General features: G+C 39.4%; 1 protein-coding gene across 9 annotated transcripts in view; it reads right to left on the minus strand.

Annotated features, from left to right (window-relative positions):
* The window catches only part of LOC106074154 (eyes absent homolog 1-like), a 164,177-nt gene that overhangs the window by 51,018 nt on the left and 88,672 nt on the right, over positions 1-24,487 (minus strand). For 3 of the 9 annotated variants that reach the window (XM_056031206.1, XM_056031212.1, XM_056031211.1), the window contains 5 exons: positions 10,846-10,889; positions 9,463-9,608; positions 8,601-8,687; positions 7,005-7,091; positions 5,240-5,294 (listed from right to left, as the gene is read on the minus strand). In XM_056031206.1, the coding sequence (XP_055887181.1) occupies positions 5,240-5,294; positions 7,005-7,091; positions 8,601-8,687; positions 9,463-9,608; positions 10,846-10,889 (419 nt within the window). Of the gene's footprint in view, positions 1-5,239; positions 5,295-7,004; positions 7,092-8,600; positions 8,688-9,462; positions 9,609-10,845; positions 10,890-22,664; positions 22,800-24,487 lie in introns of those variants that run through there. The other 6 variants (XM_056031208.1, XM_056031204.1, XM_056031207.1 and 3 more) reach the window with 5 other exon arrangements.

Below are 24,487 nucleotides of genomic sequence, written 5' to 3' on the forward strand. Positions count from 1 at the left end.
AGACGTGGGCCCTGTGCTTGCGTGTGCTGATGCTAAATGTATTATCTGATGACCCTCAAAACGGTGCTTATGCGTAAATATTTAAATGTAATCCTCAAAGCAATTCGCATTAAAGCCTAACCTAGCTGCTTAACATTTGAACTGGTACTCTAGATTTCAATACATTGTTTCCTTGCATTGTATTTCCTGTTCCCGAATCGATCAGATAAGCAGCTTTGATATTTAATCCAATTTTCAACTTGGGTGATATTAAAGGACGACAGGCACTTTGGGGGGGGGGGGGGGGGGGGGAGTCTTTCTTTACAAGCAAGCAAAAAAAAAATTCCTTTTTATAAATCATTCAATTATAGATCAGTATCTAATTGTACCGCGTGTTGAAAAAAATAAATAATAGTGAGATTTAAAAACTCTTCAAGCACAGCGACCCGATGTCTGGTTCCTTGAATATATTAAGTCTGATTTTAATCTCAATGTTGTAATTGTGTTGAAAATGTCTGTCTTTGGCATGAACTGGGTTAATCCAGACTCGCCATGACGTCTTCCGCTCGTTTTAATGAAAAGCCTTACAGTTATTTACGTCTAGGTTGTTTTTTTTTTGTGTTAATACCGTAAGTATTAAACAACTCTTTGATGAACTTTTGGTGCATTGTTATTTAAACCTAGACGACGTAGGGCAAAGAATCTGAGTCTTAACAAAGTCTTATCTCATCAATGGCACACTAAGAGAAAGTCAAAGCCATAAACAGTGACTGGTTAAAATTGCCGTCCACTTTCGTCGATACAGCTGAATGTCTGGAATAGGAAAGGACAGAGAGGAATGGAGAAAAAATAGTTGACAGATCGTGTGTGGTGCCCTAACGGTGTGGTGCCCTAACGGTTCAACAGACAAAGGGATAAGTGAAGGTGATCAGGAAAGATACCCCCCTCCCTTTTTTTTTTTCTCATTTAGTCCTAGCTATACATAAGGTAAGAACTTGTAAGGCTCATCTCTTTCTTTGAACGATGGTTAACGAGGGTGGCATGTGGCCAGCTCAACAACCAACCCCCCCCCCCCCCGCTTTTCCAACCTAAGTCCCCCTATTGGAGTTGGGTGGACTCGGGGGCGCCTCAAAGAATCCGAAGTTCAAAATCAAGGTCTTCACCAGGAATCGAATTCTAGACCCTTGGTTAGGAAGCGCTTTACCCACTTTACCGCGATATGGTGTCAAACTACATAAACTGACATAAACCTAATATACAAGTTTGAAATCATTTCAATCATGGCCTTGACTTCTGTGTTCTCTATATGACATCAGTAATGGTTGATGCCTGCCTATTATCTAAACATTACAACACCAGATTTCCAATAATAAAATAAAACTACAGAATATGTCTGACATTCTTCCCCCTGTTGCAATAACTTATGTCTGCTTTCATGGACACTGTACAGAATGTCTGTTGCCTAACCCTGAACCCCCCTCACCCGACGTTTTTCCAGAACCATGGAACCAAACCACTTGGGCACTGCCTCTCAAAGATAACCTACACCGGCCGGACTACCGTTTATGAGAAGCTAACATAGAGCTACTAGATGAATCCATTAAAGGGCCGCCGACTAGAGCAAGGCAAACAAACTCTTCTGAACAAAAAAAAAAGAGAGGACCCTTCTCCAGAGCGCGGCCGAGCAAAACACGACAGAAATCCAATGTTTGCCTACACTATGTTCACATACCTCTGTGTACATACCCTCACACCCCCCCACACTGGGTATAAGCACATAGATGCAGCCCGTTACTTCCCAGGCTCCCCCACTCCCTTTTAATTTTTTTTCTTTCATAACGTCGATTTCTCAAGGGTGGAGGGCATACAAAATAAAAAGGCCGGTGGGGGCGGGGTAAAAACAAACTTTGCCGAGAGCACGAGCAATCATCTCCCCCCTCCCCCTTCTCAACTCGTCATTTCTGTTAGTGACTTCTGACCGACAAAAGAGTGCTTCTATCCCTCTTCGCTCCTCATAGATGTGATGATTGGAGATGTGGCGTGTGCAAGTCCTTCCAAAAAAAAAAAAACGACTGACGATGCTTCTAATTACTAGACCATTACGTTGGTGCTACAAATAAGCGACGACAGAATGTCGGGGAAAGAGAAGACGTAGGGCAAAGAATTGAAATGGTAACAATGAAAAGTTGGAGAGAACATGGCAGAGCGTTTAAGTCCTGGTGATTAGCTGACTTACTTACTTAGACTTAGGTCCTCCAGCGCCGTTCGGCGCATTGGGCAGCAAGCTGTCTCCATAAAGATCTTTCGTTGGCAATGTGGCGATAAGCAGGCTATTATTATTTTTTTTAAAATCTAATGTGGTCTAATCAAATATAATCGAATACAACGGGGCTTCTTAATTTGATAAGAGATCGCGAATGGGTGCATGGTGCTGATCACACGACATCCTCCTGCAACTAATCGTTACTAATCACAACAATGAAACAATGCTGCATATTTCAAAAGATTGGGGCAAAAGGGGGATACGGGGGAGAAATGAGTGGCCTGTAAACACAAGCTCCCTTTGAGAGATTGGGATTGGCGCCCTATTTCACACTTGTATAAAGGCTTCACCCATCAATGTTTTCTTACAAACGAATCAACATGCCAACATTTCTCAGTTACATAAACACACGTTAGCTTTGAGTAGATCATTAAACGCGGAGAGAAGAAAAGAGAGATTCTGTGGAGGTTTTCATTGGTGATTTTCTTTCCATAGTAAATGAATAAAACGGCAAGCCATTGCACATGGATACATCGTGATAAAAGTGTTCTCGATTGGCTCTTTCTGCATTAACAAATGTGTCCTCTCCTGAGAACTGACTGGCATATGACCAACTCACAAGTCTTATTCCTTGCGCTGATGCAAATAGTTCCAGAAAAAACAAACAATATCTCAGTGTTCGGGTTCAAGTCACCAATACCGTTAAGACAAAGGTCACCTATTAGGAAGCGCTGTGGCTACATCTTAAGGAGCTTGGATCCTGAGCAGAGGAGTCACAAGTTAAAATCCTGGTAAAAAGTGGGATTTTGAATTTCGCCCCTGAGTTCACCCAACTATTTCGGGTACCTGACATTCGTTGTTCTGGTCACATGACACCCTCGTTAGCCAGAGACAAGTCATCTGCCCTTGGACCGTAAGGTCTGCGAGGAACTCCGCATTATAAATACCCGTTAGTGAAAGAGCTTTTCAAGAACAGTGCTGTAATATTTACGTTGGAATAAAAGATGAACTGTTATTGGTAACATTATGCATAGCTGGTCAAGATCCTAAGTGTGAATGAGCATACACTTTGCACTAGAGGACCTGGGTTCAACCTTAGTTCTCATTCGACTTCAAAAAGGAACTGGTGCTTGTGATTAAAAGAGCCTGGGCTTTAAAATCCGCTGGCCAACGTAGACTTTTGAACCCTCAAGGAAAAAAAAACGTAAAGTCCCCCTTCCAGACCTTGTGATCTATAGGGCAGATGATGTAAAGCTCATCCGTTTCTATGGCCCACGGTTAACGAGGCTGTCATGTGGCCAGCACAACGACCAACCGCCTTTACTTTTCCCAAACTAATGTCAGGTAACCATTAGAGGTGTGTGGACTCAGAGGCGCCCAAAGATGCCAAAATTAAAAATCTCAGCCTTCACGGGATTTAAACCCGGGACCTCCGGTTCGGAAGCCAAGCGCTTTACCGCTCAGCCACCGTTCCTCCTTCCCCTCAAGGTACACAATTTCTCTTTGCGGTTTTCCAGGCGGTCATCCCAGACATTCAATTTGAACTGTGTCAGATGCATGCTCCCGAAGTAGTTGACTCAATGGTGTGTCAGTGTCAGTAGCCTTGAATTTAACCCCAAAAACTTCTCAAGAGTGATCAGATGTGGTGGTGGTGGTGGTGGTGGTGGTTGGGGGGGGGGGGTTAAAGTGAAGAAAAAAGTTTGTGTGTGTGTGTGGGGGGGTGTTAATAGTACACCCAGGTTTGGTGTGGGTGGATGATAACTTTCCGTTGGCCCTCTGCGTATGTAGGTGAGCAGCATGCGGTGCGTTGACAGAGCCGAGAGAGTGAGTCGAACATAAAACAGGCGAGGTGCGAATGCGTTGACGAGCTGAAGCCCGTGAGGAACGTGCTGCAGAAGGAAATAAAATGGAGGCCGGGGAGCAATTAGGGAGTCTATTATGATCGCAGTGCCGGAGTGACTCCCAGGCCAACATGGAATACAGCTTGACCTCCCCCCCCCCTCCCCAAATTCCGCATTTCAACATCAGGGATTCTCGTTGATTCGGAATATTAAAAACTCGAGAATGTTTGGGAAGTCAGTCGTGCGGGAATACTTTCAGCTGCAATGGCTTTTCTTCTACGGGAAGTAACTCTACCAGACTGAATGGTCTCACTCTGGGTTTCAAGTCATAAATTTCTATCATCAATCAATCATTTAAAAAATATATTTACCACGTTTTTACAGTTATATAACTTTAAAATATTTTACAATTTAAAAAAAAAATGAAATAAAAGAAAAAAAACACCTTAGGCCTAAGTTGAAAAACACAACAAATTTCATGATGATCGTCAAATTTTCTTCTATTAGAAGTATACTGCTATATGGATCTACGACAGTAGGGTAGAGGCAGTGGCGTATCTAGGGTGGGAAGAGGGGGAAGAATTCGAAAACCCCCTCGGCCCCCATTAGAGGGGGGGGGGGCTAATGAGTGGTTTTTTTTTACATTAAAAATTAAATATTACGCAAAAAGCTGGGGCCCCAAAAGAAGTCAAGCCAGGTCCCCAAACAATGGAAGATTCCTAGCTACGCCCCTGGGTAGAGGTGAGTAAAGATTATATTACTATACCTACCAACTAAATTAAAAGTTGAAGATATTCTTAGCCATATAATACCAAGACATTGCCATTATTATTATTTGTATATGCAAGTGGCGGATGACCTGGGTGTTATAAGGGTCAGGGGAGGACCAAGTTTAGGCCTCAATTAAAGCTCGTATTGTTTATACAGGCTCAAGCTACATCAATACTCTCAAACCTTCCAATACGTTTGAATATGCCATTTGAAAAAAAAGCAAACAACAGACAACTATCCAGTACCAAGTAGAGACCCCGAAATCAGCCATCGTTTAAATGAGGCCACCTATTAATTTCTCACTTACAATATTTCGTTTATGGATAGTTTCAATTAAAAAACAACAACAGTGATATACAGTACGTGGGGGAGGGGGGGTACTTACTTGTAGAAATGGTCCGGTGAATAGTTCGTACTTGAGTATAATGACTTTTGGTCACCTGAGGAAACAACCAGGTTCGAAAGTCGTTATTCAAGAAGTAAAGAAATGCAACACTGTGTAAAAAGACGCTCACGTGTATGAGCTTAAACAAACACGACAGACAAAAACTAAATAAATAATTAATAACAAACAAACAGACAACAAAACACAACAAAAACTAAATAGCTGTTTGCCATTTGGAGTGTTATAGTATAATTATATTATATATATATATATATATATATTTATTTATTTGCCTTTAAGTTTGTGTGTTAAACATTAACTCTCTTTGTAATTTTATTCTTCTTGCGATTGCTATTATTGAATTATTGTATAGTTTTACATAGTGCATTCATATATGTATATCAATATGTAGCCGTATCAAATTTTCAAACGGTTGTAGTTTGTTTTTTCGACCTATTCCATTGTAACTGTAAGGAAATATAAACAACAAACTTTCGTCTTACGTTAAAAAAACACAAAAAAAAACATAAATTACACATGCTCTTCCAACGGTTAATAGCGATGCGCATGTCCCAGAGTTCAAAGTGCATGCATAATTAGCACGAGATAAGAATGCATATCTTCTGCAGACGTGAACCAGCAAAGAATGTTTGTCAGGCCGTGATAATTGGCAGGGAAAGGCACAGGGCAAGAGAAAGAATTTTACTCAGCCATTAACAGAAGACCGATAAACAAACAAAGGATAGGGCGTCGACAAGTGTTCTTATCAAGTTGTATTGGCTTTAAGATGTAAGTGAGAATATACTCCCTCTGGCCAAAAAAATCCAACTACTAATACATAAATAAATAAATAGTATAATGATAAAGAGATAATCACTTGAAAGTTCTCAGAGAAAACAACAACACGGAACAGCGTGAAAGGTCAAGTAAAGACTATGATAATTTCTGTTTCTTTATTGCCTGATATTTCTTCTTATATTAATAACGGCTCAAACAGAATCATCTTGCCGGAGATGTATATAAATAACTTGATAACAAACTGAAGAAACATCAGTGTTCTTTTCTTTCTTCTTGATTAAACTTCCTCAAACTAATCATAGACGTAGACTTTCAATTGAATACCAACTTGACTTGAATCTATTGATAATATTCAACGTTTTACTTCTATAACTTCAATTACTATAACTTAACACCTAAAACTTAATGATACAACTTTAACTAATGGATCTGCAGTAGTTTAAGAACTCACTACAACACAAGACAGTTATTATGCAAAGACCCACACTAACTAGCTTTTCCCCTAATTTATACTTTCTTAACCGTACTTTCTAGAATCATGGAAACATATCCTAAATATTTTATAAACTATGACATGCTATTTTTCTCCCCGACCTCTTTCCTTGATTTGGATGATTATAATTAACTTGTGTGTGTGTTGTGCGTCTTCTATAACCCGACCCCGGCTTCTAGAAACTGGCCAAATTAGGTCATAGAATCAATTCGTGACAAAGACAACATAGTTTAACAGAATATGTGTATGACAGAGAGTAACATGCCATGGTTAGGTTACTGACATGCAAGTAAATATAGAGAAAGCCACTATGCCCACCATGTACCGCCACATACAAAATTGGGGGCCGCGATATCATGCAACTCATGCAATGCGTTAGGATTTAGTAGGCAGTGAATATTAGAGATAAAAAAAAAAAGGTTGATAGTGGGGCTACATAGGGAGGAGGGGGGGGGGTTGACATGCCAGTCTCACCGTAGGAAAAGACCGTATCTAAGCTGTCCTCTTGTCCACTGCAAGATGACCCAGAATCTGGACTCGTGGGCTCAGGCTTAACATCAACTGGACATAAGACATAGATCAAGAAACTGTATAAAGTCCTGCATTCAGAGACAAGGATGTGTACGCTAGTGTCCAACATTAAAAAAACTACAAATATTCTTGAAATTGAGACTACGATGAAGTACAGATGAAACTAGTGAATTTGCATTGAGCAGAAAATTCCGAAATCTCAGATTCGAGTCTTCAAGATGGATTTATGAAGCGTTGGTCGTCGTTGTCACACAATATTCACGAGAACCGTAATGCTGAATCAAGTCAGCCCAACAGAGATTCAAACGATCTTAGAGAGAAAGTCATCTTTTTTCTTTGGCCCAACGGTTAACGAGCAGGGTGTCATGTGGCCAGCACAACGACCAACGACCTTTACTTTCCCCAACTAAAGTCTGGTACCCATTAGAGTTGGGTGGGACTCAGGGGCGCCCTGAAAAATCCCGAAATTCAAAATCCCAGCCTTCACCGACATTCAAACCGAGGACCTCAGGTTCAGAAGCCGAGCACTTAACCACTCTGCCAACGCGCCAGAAACAGAAGACCTTAACATCATCTGCCCCATAGGTCTTAAAGTCTGAAGGGGAAATTTTACTTTTTTTTTTTTTTACTTTTAGAGAGGAAGCCGCCTTATAGTATGAATATACAACTCGGTCCATGCTTTTCACAATTAAACTATGAACAATGTAAGACAGTGTGTGTATTGAATTGATCGTTAGAGCTAGTACTAATAACGTTGTAACACTTGAAAACCACTGAATGAATACTGCAAACAACAGTCGATCTATGTTCACTCAATATTTTTTTTTTATTGTTCCAAGCTAGAACTGAATTGTTCCTGTTTTAGATATTTTAGTCTGGACACACACACACACAAATGGGAGCTTATAAACGAGAAAGAACTGTACATTTACAGTCACATATTTCAATATTGTAAGATTTATTTCCCATTTCATATACCAATCAAAATTAAATAACTACCACTAATTGTTCTTTTTTTTTTTTAATTTATTCACGTTTTTTTTTTTTTTTAGAGACAATGAATAATTGTGCAAAGTTTTAACTTGAGAACGGGAAGTGAGAGAAATGACGTGTACACAATGTGTATCAGACAGACAGACAGAGTGATTTGATATAAGCTTTGCGGAAAAAAATAATTAAGTGAATCTAGGTGACAATATCTGAGTTTCCCGTATTCTTTTTGTATTTTGTTTGTCTAAAAAAAAAAAAAAAAGGTCGCCCAGTCTGTAATCTACCATGTCCTTGTCTGTTGTAGCAGTACAACTTAATCTCAACATTGTCTCCACTATCTGACAAACGTTTTGACCAGAAAAGATCAGCAACAGAGCTCGGGATAATTATCACCGCCCGTGATAAGTGACTTTGTACCTTCAATGTCGACCTGTGGTATTGAGCAAAGGAATGACATCGACTCTGCTGGGTCAATCTATCAACACCTCACCTTGCGCGAATCGTCACCATGTTCTGACTAAAACACTCACTTCCTCCTTGAGAACTTACCTCTTTCGGAAGACGAGGCTTTCATCAACCAATGCTGACCATGGGTGTAACCTGCTGACCTTGACCTGTTGGCCTCGGATGGAATGTCTGGTAGTCAAAACAAAATAACCGTCAGCAAATCGTCCGTGTCAGACAAGAAATGAGACAATAATCTAGAATAATGTAGAATAATCTTAGCTATAGACACAAGGATTGCATTCTAAACACACACAAAATCATAAGTCTCGCTAAATTATTTTATTGCCTATGAGTAAAGAATGGCGTTTAAAATAATTTTCAATTCTGAGATAATTATAGCAATAAACTAAGGTGAATAACTAGTCTAGCTATTTGGTGTAAACTGTGTTTAGCATACTGGAAGTGTTACAATAATCTGTTTTTATATTTAAAATTATATGATGAATTGAGCACACTTGCTTTGCTAATCACTTTTTAGCACTGTAGCAAAAACAAATGATTATCATTTAGTTGACAACAGCTATCTTTCAGTTTTACGTCCTTGACATTGTTTTTTTTTTTTTTTTAATTTTATGTCAAATTCTCTTCAAATACTTTATAGCGGCCCCCGAAAGGGGAATAGACGCTATTAGTTTTGTGTGGTCCGTCTGTCCGTCCGTCCGATTTTTATTTTACACTTTATTTTAATATGTTTTTTTCCTTAGGTTACCTTACATCGCCCCCATATTTTCCCACACCACTTTTTCTTGTATTACTTTATTATTGTATCTGATTGCTTACAATTGCTAACCAGCACTTAAAAATGAAACTGTAAGCAAAAAGATCCTCGTGAAAATATCATAACAAAGTGAAATAGACTACATGTACATATAACAAAAAGGTTTGCGGCCATGTTTATATTTACCCTGGTGGCAAGATAACATCTCGGTGGACCCACCTGGTGAAGTGCCATTTACTGGATGGTGTGACGTGGGACAAGCTTCCAGTCTAGAACTCTCCACACCGTCAGAGCTGCCGCTAGCCGAACTAGGGCTCGGTGACCTGTCACTGCTGGAAGGGACATAATTTGGCATGGTCAATACATCGAAAGAACGCCATAACGACGGTCGGTTAGAGCTACTCTTGCACAACGGGATGTCATATGGATTTAAGTGCGCATTTTCATGTGTGGCCCCAAGTGTGCTTTAACATTAAGTGATTAGGTAATAGGGATTGCGCAATGGCATTCGATTGAATACGGCTTTACATCCTAGCCCTAGTTGAAAAGAATAATTTGTGCAATAAGTATATTGTAATTGGATGTATAAACTATAAACTAATTCTACTACCATAAATTTGGATATATGTGTGGGTGGCTGGCGCTATTTAAAAAAAAATGACACACACGGTATCATTTAGTGCGTGACATTACTGGCTTCAAGAATGACGTTATTTTTTTTATGATAGCATTATGGAAATATACGAACTCTGCACGCTACCGTCCCAAACACACGAAGCTTGTAAAACAAACAAATGGTGTTCACTAGATACATATTAATCCCTACTTCCGCTTATCGAAGACAATTGACTAGGTCAGTGTTCCCCAAACCTTTTCCTTAGCGGAACAATGCGCACATTCAGTGTATCTAGAAGATTAAAGATTACCTCACGCGGTGACCTACTAGTTAATTATTCCACTCGTTCGTGGGACACCTATTCAGGCCTCGCGTAACACCAGGGCTCCGCTGAGCACAGTGTGGAAAAAAACTGGACTAGATCATAGCTAATGTGGTCATCGATGGTCATTCAATTAATAGTACGTTCTCCCTAAGACATTATCTATAACTTTTTTTTTAAAAGATATTTCTATAAAATGCCAAAGTATCAAATATAGAAGTAAAATAAATATAAATTAAAAAAAGCAAAAATAAAGTGTTTGAGGTGACTACAAAAATACGGCAGAGCAAAAGGATTTTTTTTATTTTTCGTTTAAAAAGAAGACCCTAGAGAGTTTATTTTTTTTTTTAAAGGGAATTAAAAAGTTGTACTCTGGTGGATGAAACGAAATGTCTGGTGTATTTCTGGTATTTCGCTGTAAAAGTAATTTGATTAGTATCGTATTTTTAATATTGTCACTAAAATATCTAGCTCATGAAAAAGAAAAGGAAAGAAAGAGAGAGAGCTGTAGAAAAGAAGGTCAGAGTGAAAAGAGAGAAAGAGAAAGAGAGAGAAAGAAACTTAAAAGAGACATTTTATATGTGCCTTCATTCACTAAACGATTTCCTGTCCAGTTTAAAATCTCACTTACCTATATTCTTTCGGTTCTGGACTGTCACCGCGGACTTTCTTGACCTAGAACGAAATACAAAAGTATTAACTTTATTTTTTGTCTTTCCATTGTGGTTTAAGTATAGCGAACATTTAGTGGATAACAAACAATGATCCGTAAGAATATTTTTAAGAGACTCGTGTAAACAATAACATCACAAAGTTAGCTTTATTTCTAACCACATTTAAGCCGAATGTCAAGGTCAATATTCAGGAGGAGGGAACGGGAGAGGTAAGACGTCACAGGTTTTTCTGGCGCATCCCCCCTCTTCCCCGGGTTCTGCTTTTATTTACATTTAGTATAAGTAAGTAAAGTTCCCCTTTCACGTCTTGCGATCTCTAATAGGGTACATAATGTTAAGGTCATCTGTTTCTTTGGCCAACAGTGAACGTGCAGGGTGTCATGAGGCCAGCACAAGTCAGGTACCCATCAGAGTTGGGTGGACTCAGGGGCGCCCTTAAAAAAACTCAACATTTGCTTTGACCCAGGACCCCGGTTTCAGAAGCCAAGAGCTTAACCACTCAGTCACCGCGCCCCGCCTTTTGGCTGCCTGGTCGTGAGGTTTGTGCGCTGGACTGTCGTTCGGATTTATCGATGGTCGATGGTTCAAATCCTGCCCGCTCCCATCCCCCATCCGAAATATGTAAAACATTTAGTATACATCCCATAGTGCTCATTTTGAAGCAAGGAGTTTCCGTTCCTGCGTTGCTTTCCTCCCGGTCAAGGTTACACTAGCCTGTTTCAACACCCAGAACGTTTCACCTCAATTTCAATGTCAATACTGTTTTTTTTTTTGGCGTTTGAAAAAACAAAAACAAACAGCAGTCTTGATAAAGTGATACAAATTCAGAAGACAAAATGCACCTAAAACTAAGCTGTCAACCATACTCGACATTCTTTGTAGAACTGTATCTACAACCTACATGGTCCAGTCCTCCATTGACTTCATACCTACTAGCTCCCTTTCATTGTGTGTGTCCTGGTCATACACCAGACAAGGCTTGGAGGAAGGTGGGGGCGACCATGTGCAACGTTAACTGGATCAGGAAGGAGGAGGTGGGGGGTGGGCATTGGTAAAAGATGAGGTTCGTGCGTTCATGCGTGCGCACTAAAGCAATTGAACAAATACGAGATGGCTAACGCCAAGTTATGTTTACATATACGCAACCCTAATACAGAAGTCAACCACCGGCATCATGTCCTCTGAAGGGCTGTTCAACAGTCAATCAATAGCATTGACGTACATGCACTTACACACACACACACGCACAGAACGCATCCACACGCACGCACAGACACACGCTTTAAGTATGAATGACTCTTGGCTAGAGCTAAGTGAAACTCTTATAATAAAACATTAGGTAACGTCTGTTTTAAGACGTTTTAGACAAGGTGTTTCTGCTGCAAACATACTAAGCTTAAATTAGATAACTTTCAACAGTAGTCAATTGACCACAGAGCCACGTCCAGTGTGCTTCTAGGATAAAATAATATGACTCTAATCAATGTAATTTTATAAGTTAAAAGGAGCAACCAGAACACAACATTATTTTTTTTTTACGAAAACCCAATCTTGACAAAATAAAATAGAGAAAAACAAGGGGGGAGGCTGTGAAAGAAATGATTTGATATTAAAATAAGTTTACAACTAGAAAGCAGATCCATAAACAACCCAGAAAAAAATGCGGATTTAAAAGATGGATGTCAAAATCTCTGTCTCTCTGTCTTTCACTTCTCTCTCTCTCTTCTCGTGCTCTTCGTAAAAAGTTATTAGAAAAAAAAAGTAGGGTATTATTATTGAAGTGTTAGACAACTTATTTAGAAGTCCAATACTGATGATCAGGTAAGGTCCAAACGTAACACCCTCCTATAACTCATCTTTAAAATATATTTAAAAAAACAACAAGAAGCAACAAGAGCATGTTTAGTCCACTGGGCCATGTTCCAGACTCACTTGCAGTTGTCTAAAGGGATGCAACCAAGATTTCCGCCAGAAAGACCTTCACATTAGTTCATCCCCTGCAAGTGGTCTTAGAGTCTCTCGCTTCTCTTTCCCTGATTGTAATCAAAGAGAGAAAAGAGACGAGACAGCTGCGAGAGCTACACGAGACAAGAGCAGGTCAGGTGCGACTCTTGGCGGGTACCAACAGGCACGGACACATCACACAACCAGGTCATTGGACAATTTTTTTTTTTGTACATCACTAACGAAATATCCACTTATCTAAAGATAAATCATCTTTTTTTTTTATTTAAAGAACCGGCCGTAATTCTAAGATAAGATATCAACAAAGTATAACTTAAAGTAAAATGTCGCGCACAGAATGTGCATATGAATTGCATGACGTTTTATCGTTACGTGGTGGCTGAGGTTGGTTTTCTAACGAGGGTAACTCCAGTTCGATACTGGTTGAACCCTGTGATTATGAACTCGAGGATACCGGAAGCAAAAGCGCTTGGTCCTTGACTCTTACGTGACGCTTTTATCGTAGGTTAAAGAAACAGATATGCTTTACATCACCTAATTCCATTGATATTTTTTTCTCTTTATTTTTACTTCAAGACGTCATCACGTGCAGTCTACGTACAGATAACTCTAGGGCTGAAAGACAACAAGAACGACAACCTGGAAAGGACTGTTTCTGGCAGGGACAAAAGGCTGTCGAGGGCGCAAAATGAAAACTGAAGATAGTTTGGTCATTGGGCTGGACATAAAGCATCATCGTAACCTTCTGATGATATAAATAAGCACTCGCAAAGAAACTTTAACAAATGTAAAGCCGATAGAGGTATATCTCTCAATAATGTAGAAGTTATTTCACTTTTTTTCAATATCAAACAAATAATAAATTAAAAATAATTAATTGATAAGTTGTTTATATATATATATATTAAATTGATTTGCGCTTTGTTAGGGAGAAATAACGTGTTCAAACTTTTTTTTTTACCAGACAGACAGAAAGTGAATATAAGCTTTGTAAAAACTAAAGTGTCAATTTCCTGTTTGAATAGTGACAATCTCTTTTTTTTTCCTTACCCAACTAAAATGAAACAACTAAGCAAAGAAATAAAACAGCCTGGTAAGGGGAAGTTACCCACAGACAACCAAGCGAGATAAGAAAACATTAACATTCAATTCAAGGAACCCTTTTTTTTTTGGGTCTGTTCTCCCAAGACTTCCCACCTGGCCTTTAATCATGGTCAGTGTTTAAGTCGGAGGTTGAATGATAGACGGGAAACAGTCGGGGGAGGGGGGGGGGCTGAAAAGGGAAAAAAAAAAGACGGGAAAGAAAGAAAACAAAACAAAAAAAAGAAAGAGGGACACGTACGTAATGAGACTGATGGCTGAAGGGACACGCTAGCGGAAGTGGGGAAAGTTTGGGGGGGGGGAATCGGGACGGAGAGGGGGGTAGCTACTGAAGAAGGAGTGAATGAGGCATTGTGGGAAGAAGTGGAGGGAGATGAAGTGTTAAAGAGGCTTTTAAGTGGCAGACATTTTGAACAGAGTATTGCACAGAGAGAGAGAGAGAGAAGAAAGATCTCATCAAGGATGATGTTGTAGGTGGCTATGTGAATCAGAGAAGGGGGGGGGGGAAGTGTTTCAATGGGGGCACAGTTTTGTCTCAAAAGTTGTTTTGTTTTTTGTTTTTTTTTTAGATTTTGTTTGCCAATTTGTAAGAAATCACCCCAGCCGCGATCCCGTTAAAGAGCTAATGGTCCACTTGTTTTAAGCTAACACTTATCTCAGAGAGTCGTCTGCTAGAGTGTTTTTTTTGTGTGTGTGGATAAAGAAAACAAGCAAAATATTTTAAAATCCTTTAAAAAAAAATTCGCAATTATTATATATCTCAATAATTTAGAAGTTATTTCCCTTATTCAATCATCAATAATTCATTGAATAATTGATTAATTTAAAAAAAAAAAGATTCATGTATTGTTAGGTACAGTAAATAATTGTTTAAAGTTTCAACTTGATCCGAGAATGGGTATAGGAGAAGAAAAAAAAAGTAAAATTATGGAAGATTACAAACCCTACATATTTAGCTAAATCTGTGAATAAATTTATTTCTCTTCTTGGTATCTAATACAATAATTAATTACCAGTAATTAATCGACTATACATGAATCAATTTTTAACAAATTAATGGTAATGGTAATTAATCAATTAATTAATTAAAGGGAGTTAAATCTTGCAGTATCGAGAAATATGGCTGTAATTGTACGATTCTTTCCCTTATATAAGCTTTGTTTTTGAATGAAGTATTTTTTAAATTTTGCTTCTTTGTTTTGTGTTAACACTCCTACATATGAGATAAGATACTAATTTTTAACAGGCTTATCAACTGTTCAATTTAGCGAAAAATACTTTGTCAATTAACCCACTCTTGCCTGTAGCTAAGCTCATTATTTAGTCATCTATGTAATATATCATAAAGAGATTAGGGACAAATAGGTCAGAAAACAAATGTTGATTCACATCTAAGTGTGTAATCATTGTTAATAAAAACAATGAAAAACTTTCCCACCGAGAGGGTCAGAACAAGATACTGACCTCCAAATCAGCCATATAGAAAGTGTATGGGGATCTGCCTGATCTGGACACCACTGCGCAGTTCATCTCAGACAAGAGGTCTAGTCACGTGTCAACATAATGAGAACGAAGAAGAAGAAGACAAAAGAAATGGGACGTTGTGTTGCCCGGAGAATCCAGGTTGAAAATGAAGCAGGATTCGAGTCCCGAGAACTGGTTCAAAATGTAACTTCTTGGTCTGGAGCCGTACATATTTGGTAAGGACACGATTAGGAAATCGTTTGTTTCATTAAAAAAAAGGAAGGGGGGGGGAGCGTCGTGCTTAGAAACAGACGCGCCCGGAATTACTAAAAACAAAACTGGGATTTGAAGTGTAACGAAAGTAGACACAGAATGCTTTCCGCAGTGTTAGAGAGAGGTCGACTTTAGCTTCTGAAGTAGAGATTTAGATAAAGCGACATTCGATGGTTCCCTTCATTACGAATTTAACTTCTTGTTCCACATCGTCCATCAGAGTCGAGTACCTTTATAGTGTTGGCCTTTCGCCTGTGTTATTTGGTTATTTGAGAGTTACCTCCGTTTGGACTTATCTGTACACGACTCAGCGCGGAGGTAACTAACTATTTCCGACACGTTTATCAGAGCCCGCAAAAACAAAACGTGTCGAGAGTCCGGTTGAACTGGTCTCCCGATGGTTTCATTAAGCAATAAAGGCAGAAGTCTCGATGGAACGCGCCACGTCACAGGCCAGATACGGACTGTAGTTTGGATACCGCCACACCAAAAAAACAACAACACATTTGGCAGATTTTGACACCCAATTAGACACTGGGAAACAGCGTCACCGCCCCGACACGCCGACCATTATTATGGTCGTTACGTTGAAAACAAGGGATACTACCGTAGGGGTACGCCTAGATCCTCTTACCAACGTCAGATGCAGACAGTGAGATAATGTTCAAGGCAAAGCGTGAGTTATTAAAGGACACGTACTAGCTCGAGTCTCGTTGTTCCATAATTTACACTAGCACCTGACATTTCGACTCACTTAACAACAATGTGTGTGTGTGCGCGCTGCGTGTGTGTGCAGTGGTCCCATTCCTTCTCCCCCCCCCCCATCTCTACGTTTCGCCAATTTAAAAAAAAAAAAAAAAAAACTCCTACGGTACTCGCCCGTATAAGAAAGAAAAAAAAATGCCTTCCACCTAATTCTCACAGAATAACACAGCGCACTGGTAGTTTAAGCAGTCCATCACACCCTTTTAAAAACTGGGGCCAGGCTGGAATGTGTGTGAGTTAAATAAACAAAGGCGCACACACACACGCGCGTTAACAAACATACACGCCATGTCACGCACACTGCTGTCATAATTACACACATACACGCTCTCCGAAACACACCATACCCAAAGTGTAGGTGTGTGTGTGGGGGGGGGGCGTTTGCCTCAGTCAAAGACACGATTTCCGCCATGTCACAACAGGAACGGACAGACTGGGGGGAGTGCAGTGTTACTGGCGACACCACGGGGGCAACAGTCCTATTGTTCGTCTCAGCTGGGTTTATTTTGGGTCCTATGTGGAGACATTTATTTTCCCCACTATCCCCCCCCCCCCCTGGAGACCGCACGACGCCCCCCTCCCAAGATCTTGTAGTAGAGTTGTTCTAATAGTTAAAACTCGACAATGTTTAAAGACACTAGTGGAAAGCCACGGCTAAAGATCTAACACACAGTTCGTGTTCAAATGCAATTTAATTGGGGCCGCTTCTCTGACTGTTTCTACTTTGAAGCCCCAATTGTCGCAAGAGTGGACTCGACTCAATGTAGCACTACCGTCACAGAGTGAGCATCTATAAGTTTCCTTTATTTTGAAATGATTCTGTGCTACAACCTAGAACTAGATTCTCCGCTCTGTGGTGGAACGCTTTTACCATTCCAACATACAGGTAGCAATAGAACTAATAAAATAAAGTAAATAAATAATAAAAACCAAGCAAAATTTTATTTAAAAAATACTTTAAAAAAAGACAAAAAAGCTTTTCTAAAGGGGAAGAACTCCACCCTTAAAACTATATCTACCGGTATCAATAATGTACACGTCATTTACCTTATTCGATATCACAAAATAAAAAATGACCAATAATTAATCGACTCATTGGGTGTTTATTGATTCATGTTGTTGTGGGGTTTTTTTAGGTACAAAAAAATAATTGTTTAAAGTGTCAACTTGATCCGAGAATGGGTGTGGGAGAAATAAGGTGTAAACACACGCTTTACCAGAAAGAGAGACATGAGTTGATATAAAGCTTTGTAAAAAGTAATAAAGTCAAACCAACAGTTTACGAAGGAATCGTGTCGAAAAACCTTGTTGCAAATCAACAAAGGCGTTGTAAATGTTCGTTCTGTGCGAGATGGATTCTGGGATAAGAGACTACGCTGTTGTCGATTCATCTACTTCCCAGTAGAACAGAAAGATCAACGCAAGAGGCAACAGTGTTTCCAAACAAACAAACAACAAAAGTACAACAGCGCACAGTGTGAGCGTCACGGGGGGACACTTCTGGGCCTGGCAGTACACCCGCGCCTCCATTCAGATCAAGATGACCTTTTCCCCCTCACAAGGTTTGATCACGTCGGCAATGGGTATCACACGAGCTACAGTGGATACTTTGATAAGTCAAAGATCACGCTGAGGATACAACAGGAGATGGCTGTGTTGGTACATCACAGTAGCTGATGGTGAGGAAAGATAGAGCCACAAAGCAGATAATATCTCACTACTATGTTACTTTTTTTTTTTAAATCTCCCCTCAAAAAATATCTTACTACCTAGATTTAGGATATGAGTGCCCTCTCGGAGGAACACTCCTTTCTATAAAATAGCATGGGTGTAGCCGGGAGGGGGGTTTCCCGGGTCCCCCCCCCCCCAAAAAAAAATCTCGGCTACGCCCATGTAACGTAGTGACCTGATGAATCAATGATTGCTATTGCTTATATATATATATAGATACATAATATGACAATTTACTACAGAGCGAGGCTAATCTATACGACAATTTACACATCTAAAGACCTATATAGATATCTCATCGAGTAATTTCAGCGTTCAAAATGTATCGAAATGTTATTGGTTAATTAATGATTCATTAACAAGGTCCTGCTCTACAAGCAGTTACATAGAAAGCCCAGATTTTTTTATATAAATCCAGCAATCTAGGTTTAAAAACAAAAACAAACCCAAACGTCACAGAAGGTTGGAGAGTTGAATTAAAACCGTGACTTAACAGCTATGACTTTGTTGGTCAGCTAACTTTCAAATCGCGTCCACTATGATCGGTGGATTTCAAATCCAGCAACTATTGAATCTTGGGAGTTCTTCCGTTCGTTTTTTTTTTTTCAACATTCTCTTTAGTCTTGACCATGCTGGAGTGCGGAGAGAAGTGCACTAATAGTTTGCAGGGGCAACTCTCTAGCTACACTCTTTCTCCACGGGCCGCCTGTTTGGGCCCGACCATTATTATGAGTTTTTGTATGAACGTATACTGAGCAGTTGTAGTAGTGGGCATTCCTGACCTACATTTCAGTGCTCTTTCTTTCTTTCCCTTTCTCCCTCACTTTCTCTCTGTGACCTGTTGCAGCGCCTTCCAAACTTTAATTGTCACTTTCCATCTTCTTCCCAACGCCCATCTCACCCCCACACACACACACGACTACTTTAAAAAAAACATCATCAACTTGAAGCGGTTTTTTTCTCTCTCTGTCTCTCTCCATTTTTTTTTATTTCATTCCCATCAAGCCCTGAATCAATTTTCCACCTTTCACGGGTTCCGCCTTCTTCTGATACAGGCGCCGTGCACTATGTCAGGTGTGGTTCTTGTTGGGGGCCCGTGATTGATGGGTGACACATACGGCTCTTTGTCGGAGCAACTTTCTACCGCAAGAGAGTTGGGGCGAGGGAGCGGGTGAGGAGGGGAGGGGGGGGCGCTAGAGAAACGGGAAAACAAGAGGAGAGGGAGCGTGTAAGGTTGGGAGTAGAGTGAGGGAATGAAATAAGAGAAGAGATAGACAGAAGAGATAGAAGGGATGAAGAAGTGTTGATGAAACAAATCGTATACTACAAAATATAAAGGGGGGGGGGGCGCACTGAATAATTATGTTCATTGAGTGAAGAGGATACCAGTAATGACAGCCCAGTAGTCGGCCACGGCGTAGAATGGTTGCTAGGGTGGTGTGTGTAATATACACGGAAACTAAACGAGTCGACCCCCTTGTACTTATACACGGTCCTTCTAGTCAAAATGGACACCCGACCCCCATGCATGCCCTTTCCAAGTTGACGCACGTGCGCCCTGCATAAGCTGCTCATTACTTTGACAAAATGGCAGCAGGATTTGGTGGATCCAATCCAAATACAAACAAGACAATTTAAAACAAAATACTTTAAAATTATGGAGCATATGTTGAGCGTATTCAGTATTCAGTTTGGATCAGTCATGTCATTAAATATGTAACAGATCTAGACTAAGAAGAATAGATCTGTGCGATTAGAAATATTTTTACACATCGAATTTTGTGCAGCGCAATATCATGCTTTTAGCTTTCTCAATACGCAATGATCCTATCACTTGTCTGGAAAACAAAAAAAAAAGGGGGGGGGGGGAAGGAAAAATTAGGGGGTTTATGGGTAAACGTTACCGTGATCTCTTTTTAAATGCATTTATTTTAAAAAAAATATTTTTTTTTAAAGTTGAAAGACCTGAATTTGAACTCAAGGCTCAAGCCTCCTCAAGAAACGAGAATGAGATGGAGGGTTAAGGAACTGAAACTTAAATACAATTTAAAAATTAAATGTTCAGACTAAACGCCACGAAGGCTTGTGTTACAGGAGAAACAATGAAGTCATATTACTATCCACATCTAACGTAACACACAATATAATTACTATACAATTCGTTTAGTAACAATAGTGATAGGCACAAGATCTTGGCGATTTGTTACTCTGTATGTTGCAGGTTCAGTTTTCAGATCAATCCCATCAAAGTGAGCAAGATTAACCTAGACAGAGTGAATAGTGAATTAAGCCTGTCAAACTTTGGGTAAATATCATAGAACAGTCTAATATATGCATGTGTTTCGAAAGCAAACTATAATACATGTTTACAAAAAAAAAAAAAAAAAAAAAAAAAAAAGCTAATGGAAAGGAAAAAAAACTGCACATTTACAGCCTTAGCTCTTAATACTGTACGATTTATTTCCTTTTTCGATAATAAGCAAAAGTAATAAATTAACACTAATCAATTTGAATAATAGATTAATTTTATTATTGATTCATGTTTTGTTAGGGGGACAACGAATAATTGTGCAAAGTTTCAATTTGATCCGAGAATGGGAAGTGGGAGAAATAGCGTGTACAAGATTTGTACTAGACAGACAGACGAACGGAGTCAATGTATTCTAGATATGTTTTGTTAGTAACATGATTGAATGAATAAGAAGTGTACTTTTAAGAAGTCATGTCATTCGTCTAGTAGGCCCCTATTAGAGATAATATGCCACCATTTTATTATATATTTTTTAGAATCAAAGTCTTAAACAAATGTCTACAGGAAAGTAAAAAAAAAAAATTATTTTAGCGAGAGCATAAAGAAATACTTAAAGTACATGAAGGTGTACAAATGCACGCGAAGCTAGATCTAAAGACAAAAAAATCTAGATACTAGAGTCTAGGTCAAAACATTTTCAAAACTATTGTAGACACCAATCTAACAGGAAGAACAGTACTAGATCTAGGACTTCTGCTTAAAACAATGGTACTCACAAAACTTAGAGCAGTACTAGATCTAAGACTTCTGCTTAAAACAATGGTACTCGAAAAACTTAGAGCAGTACTAGATCTATGACTTCTACTTAAAACAATGGTACTCACTACTTCAAAAAAAAAAAAAAAAACACTTAGAGCAAAACTGGTTCTAGATTTAATACTTGAAAGAACTAAGACTAAGACTATGATTGTCTCCTCGGAGTGGGGGAGCTTAACCCTAGAACTACCGCCATCAGGGATGTACCTTGAAATAAGGACGTTTCCTTTTAATGTTCACGCAGGTCAAGAGTTAATACAATGCAACTCTCTGTAAGAACTGTTCCAGACAACGAAACACGAGTCAGCATCTCCCAAGTGGGACGTCATGTAATAGTTCTTCCTGGATCTACACTAATTGACCAATGTTGTCTGACTGTTGCTAAACAAGGAGACAATGTGATACAGGAGCCATGACGTTCAGTCGTTCAAATATTTCAATAAAAATAGATTTCACTCTCTAAACTAAACATTTTGGTTTAAATGCTGGTGTCTAGCTTTAATTCGTCTTTAAATACGAACTATTATAACTTTAATAAGGCATTGATGGGGACTTCACCCAGTGCATATTGATATGTAATAACTGGATGAGCGAATTATTATGCCCACCTTTTAGTGACTATGGATCGTCTTGATAAAATGCCTGGGCATTAGCGATGGCCGGAACAATGTCGTGGTGAGCGAACAGTGACTCAGTAAAATGACAAAAAGACTAAGCACAATTCCAGATTGTTTAATCCATGTCTGGTTATTGAAAGAGAATTACACAACTACTAGACATACAATTAGTTTCGTTGATGGGTTGTTGCATCGTCTCGCAGAAGTCTGAAGATTAATTCCCTATAGATTAGTGTCTCTACTTTGAGAACTTGTCACAGAGTAGTTACTATAGTTTTAACAGTAGAAACTGAATTGCAACATTCATATGGTGAAAAAATGGTGGAAGCAAGCGCCAACCAGAGGGTTGCCGACTAGGAGGTTTTGGGTTCGTGTCCGATCCTTTATTATGCCACATATTCTTTACGATATACAGAAAGTATTTTTCTCAACTCTACTATTATATGCCAGAATAAAATTACAGTCATTAATAATACTTTTTTAAATATTAGTAGTACATGAATCAATATATAATACCACTATGTAATTTTCCAAAATAGTTATAAATGTAACTATAGCTACAACATTTGCTACAACTATTTGCACATTTAAATTTGTTTTTCGCTTCTAGTAAAATTCTTGGATATTACAAACATGCCAACAACTTGGTTATACTGGTAAATAACAAACATGACGTTAATTCGTCTAATCTTAGAGTCCAAGAAGACAAATAGTAATAAGAGGAAGAAGAAGAAGAAGAGATGGCCAAATAAGAGAAGACAATGCCCGTGACGTGCACTGAACTCATACTCACGCACAATTCCCACCATTGAGCTATCTGGTGAGGGGAGAGATCCTCATCGCCGTAGCTGACACCAAAGGTGTCCATGTGTACTCACAGTCAACTTGAACGGATATAATAAGGACAATAACAATATACGTGACATGTAGTTAGAAAAAAAGTTTCCCTTGAAATAGAGCTACAACAACCTATCCCTGACCGCCTGCATTATCACGCCCCCACCTATCCCTATCCGGGGAGGGGGGGGAGGCATAGGACTTTTCCCTTCCCCCCATCCGGTCTACTCACTCGTGGCTGGTAGGGGGGGGGGGGGTGAGAAGGTGGTAATCGGGAGAGGGCGGGGCAGAACTTACGCGCGTTAAAGCCAGGGACAAGCTTATCTGCGGACCCTGGACAAGTTCATTAGATAGCAGCGGGGAGGCGACAGGATCCTGGGACGACTCAGAGAGATAGGGCTTGTCTCGTTGTCATGACAACACATCGGGAACCACATGTGTCACACACACACACGCGCGCGGACCCCTACACGCACACACATGTGTAACACGATAACAGCGGATGTGGTCAGAGTGGGATAAACTGGACGGGACCCGAGGACCAAACTTTCTCCTTTCACAGACCTTGCGATACATGTGATGTAAACTAAAGATTTATCTGTTTCTATGACCAAAGGGTTAACGAGGATGTGACGGGGGGCAGGCACAACGACCAACCGCCTTTACTTGCTCACATTAATGTCAATAGAGTTGGGTAGCCGTGAGACGTCATTAAAAAAAAATCCCAAATCATCGGGATTCGAACTCGTGATCCTCGGAAGTCATCCACTTCACCAAACTGTTCATGCAGGTCTATGCATTAATTCAACTCTCTACTGAAAACTAAGAAACATTTGAGTCGAGTGCGGGAATTCCCAATGAAGGCGTATTAAAAACAAAGGACTTGAGCCAAATTTAATTTGACAATGATTATATTTTAACAAATTATAACAATCGAACCAGTTTTCCACACGTAGCCAATTAGGTAGTTGCCGTTTTATTATCAAAGATACACTCTCACAGTTATAGGAAAAATCGTTAGAGCCGTTTCAAAAAAAAAAAAAAAAATACCAGACACTTTTTTTTCAACCAATGAAGAGTTTGAAAGCTAATAGGAGTAATTATATTAATGAAATGGCTATTAAATGAGATTTAGATAAGCCAGAGACTTCCATTGTATCTAAAAACAGAATTCTATAATTGTGTAAAGCTATCGTTATTATTAGATCTTCATCAAACTTCATAAATAAATAAACAAATAGATACAAATGTTTTTGTTGTTTTTTTCAACTTAGGCTCGTTATGTGAACGACACCAACCTCATAATGAGGCTGTATATTATGTATATATAAAGTAAAGTTCCTGTCATGAATATTATATGCTGTATCGGTTGTCGTTTTTATGTTCACATGTGCTTGTAACTTGTCTGTAAGAATGTATTCACGAAGAGATGTGTGTTGTGTAGTCATTCAGTGTATTCAAGCCAGACTAAGCGGACATGATTTTCGACTCTGTTATCATTATGTTCATAACAGTTCCCCTTTCAGACCTTGAGATCTATAGGGCAGATGATGTTTCCATGACCAACGGTTAAACAAGCAGGGTGTCATGTGGCCAGCACAACGACCAAACGCCTTTACTTTATATATTTATCCTCCTCTTCCTCCCCCCCCCCAAAAAAAAAAGAACACGTCAAAGGGAAACAAGACAAATCTACAAATCTTACCACAATCCACATTTGTAAGCATAATTGACCAACATCATTTTCAGTCGATCTGAGTGCTGCGAGATGTTCATGCT

Source organism: Biomphalaria glabrata, chromosome 5, assembly GCF_947242115.1.
Source record: "Biomphalaria glabrata chromosome 5, xgBioGlab47.1, whole genome shotgun sequence".
In the NCBI taxonomy this organism is placed as follows: Eukaryota; Metazoa; Mollusca; class Gastropoda; family Planorbidae; genus Biomphalaria; species Biomphalaria glabrata.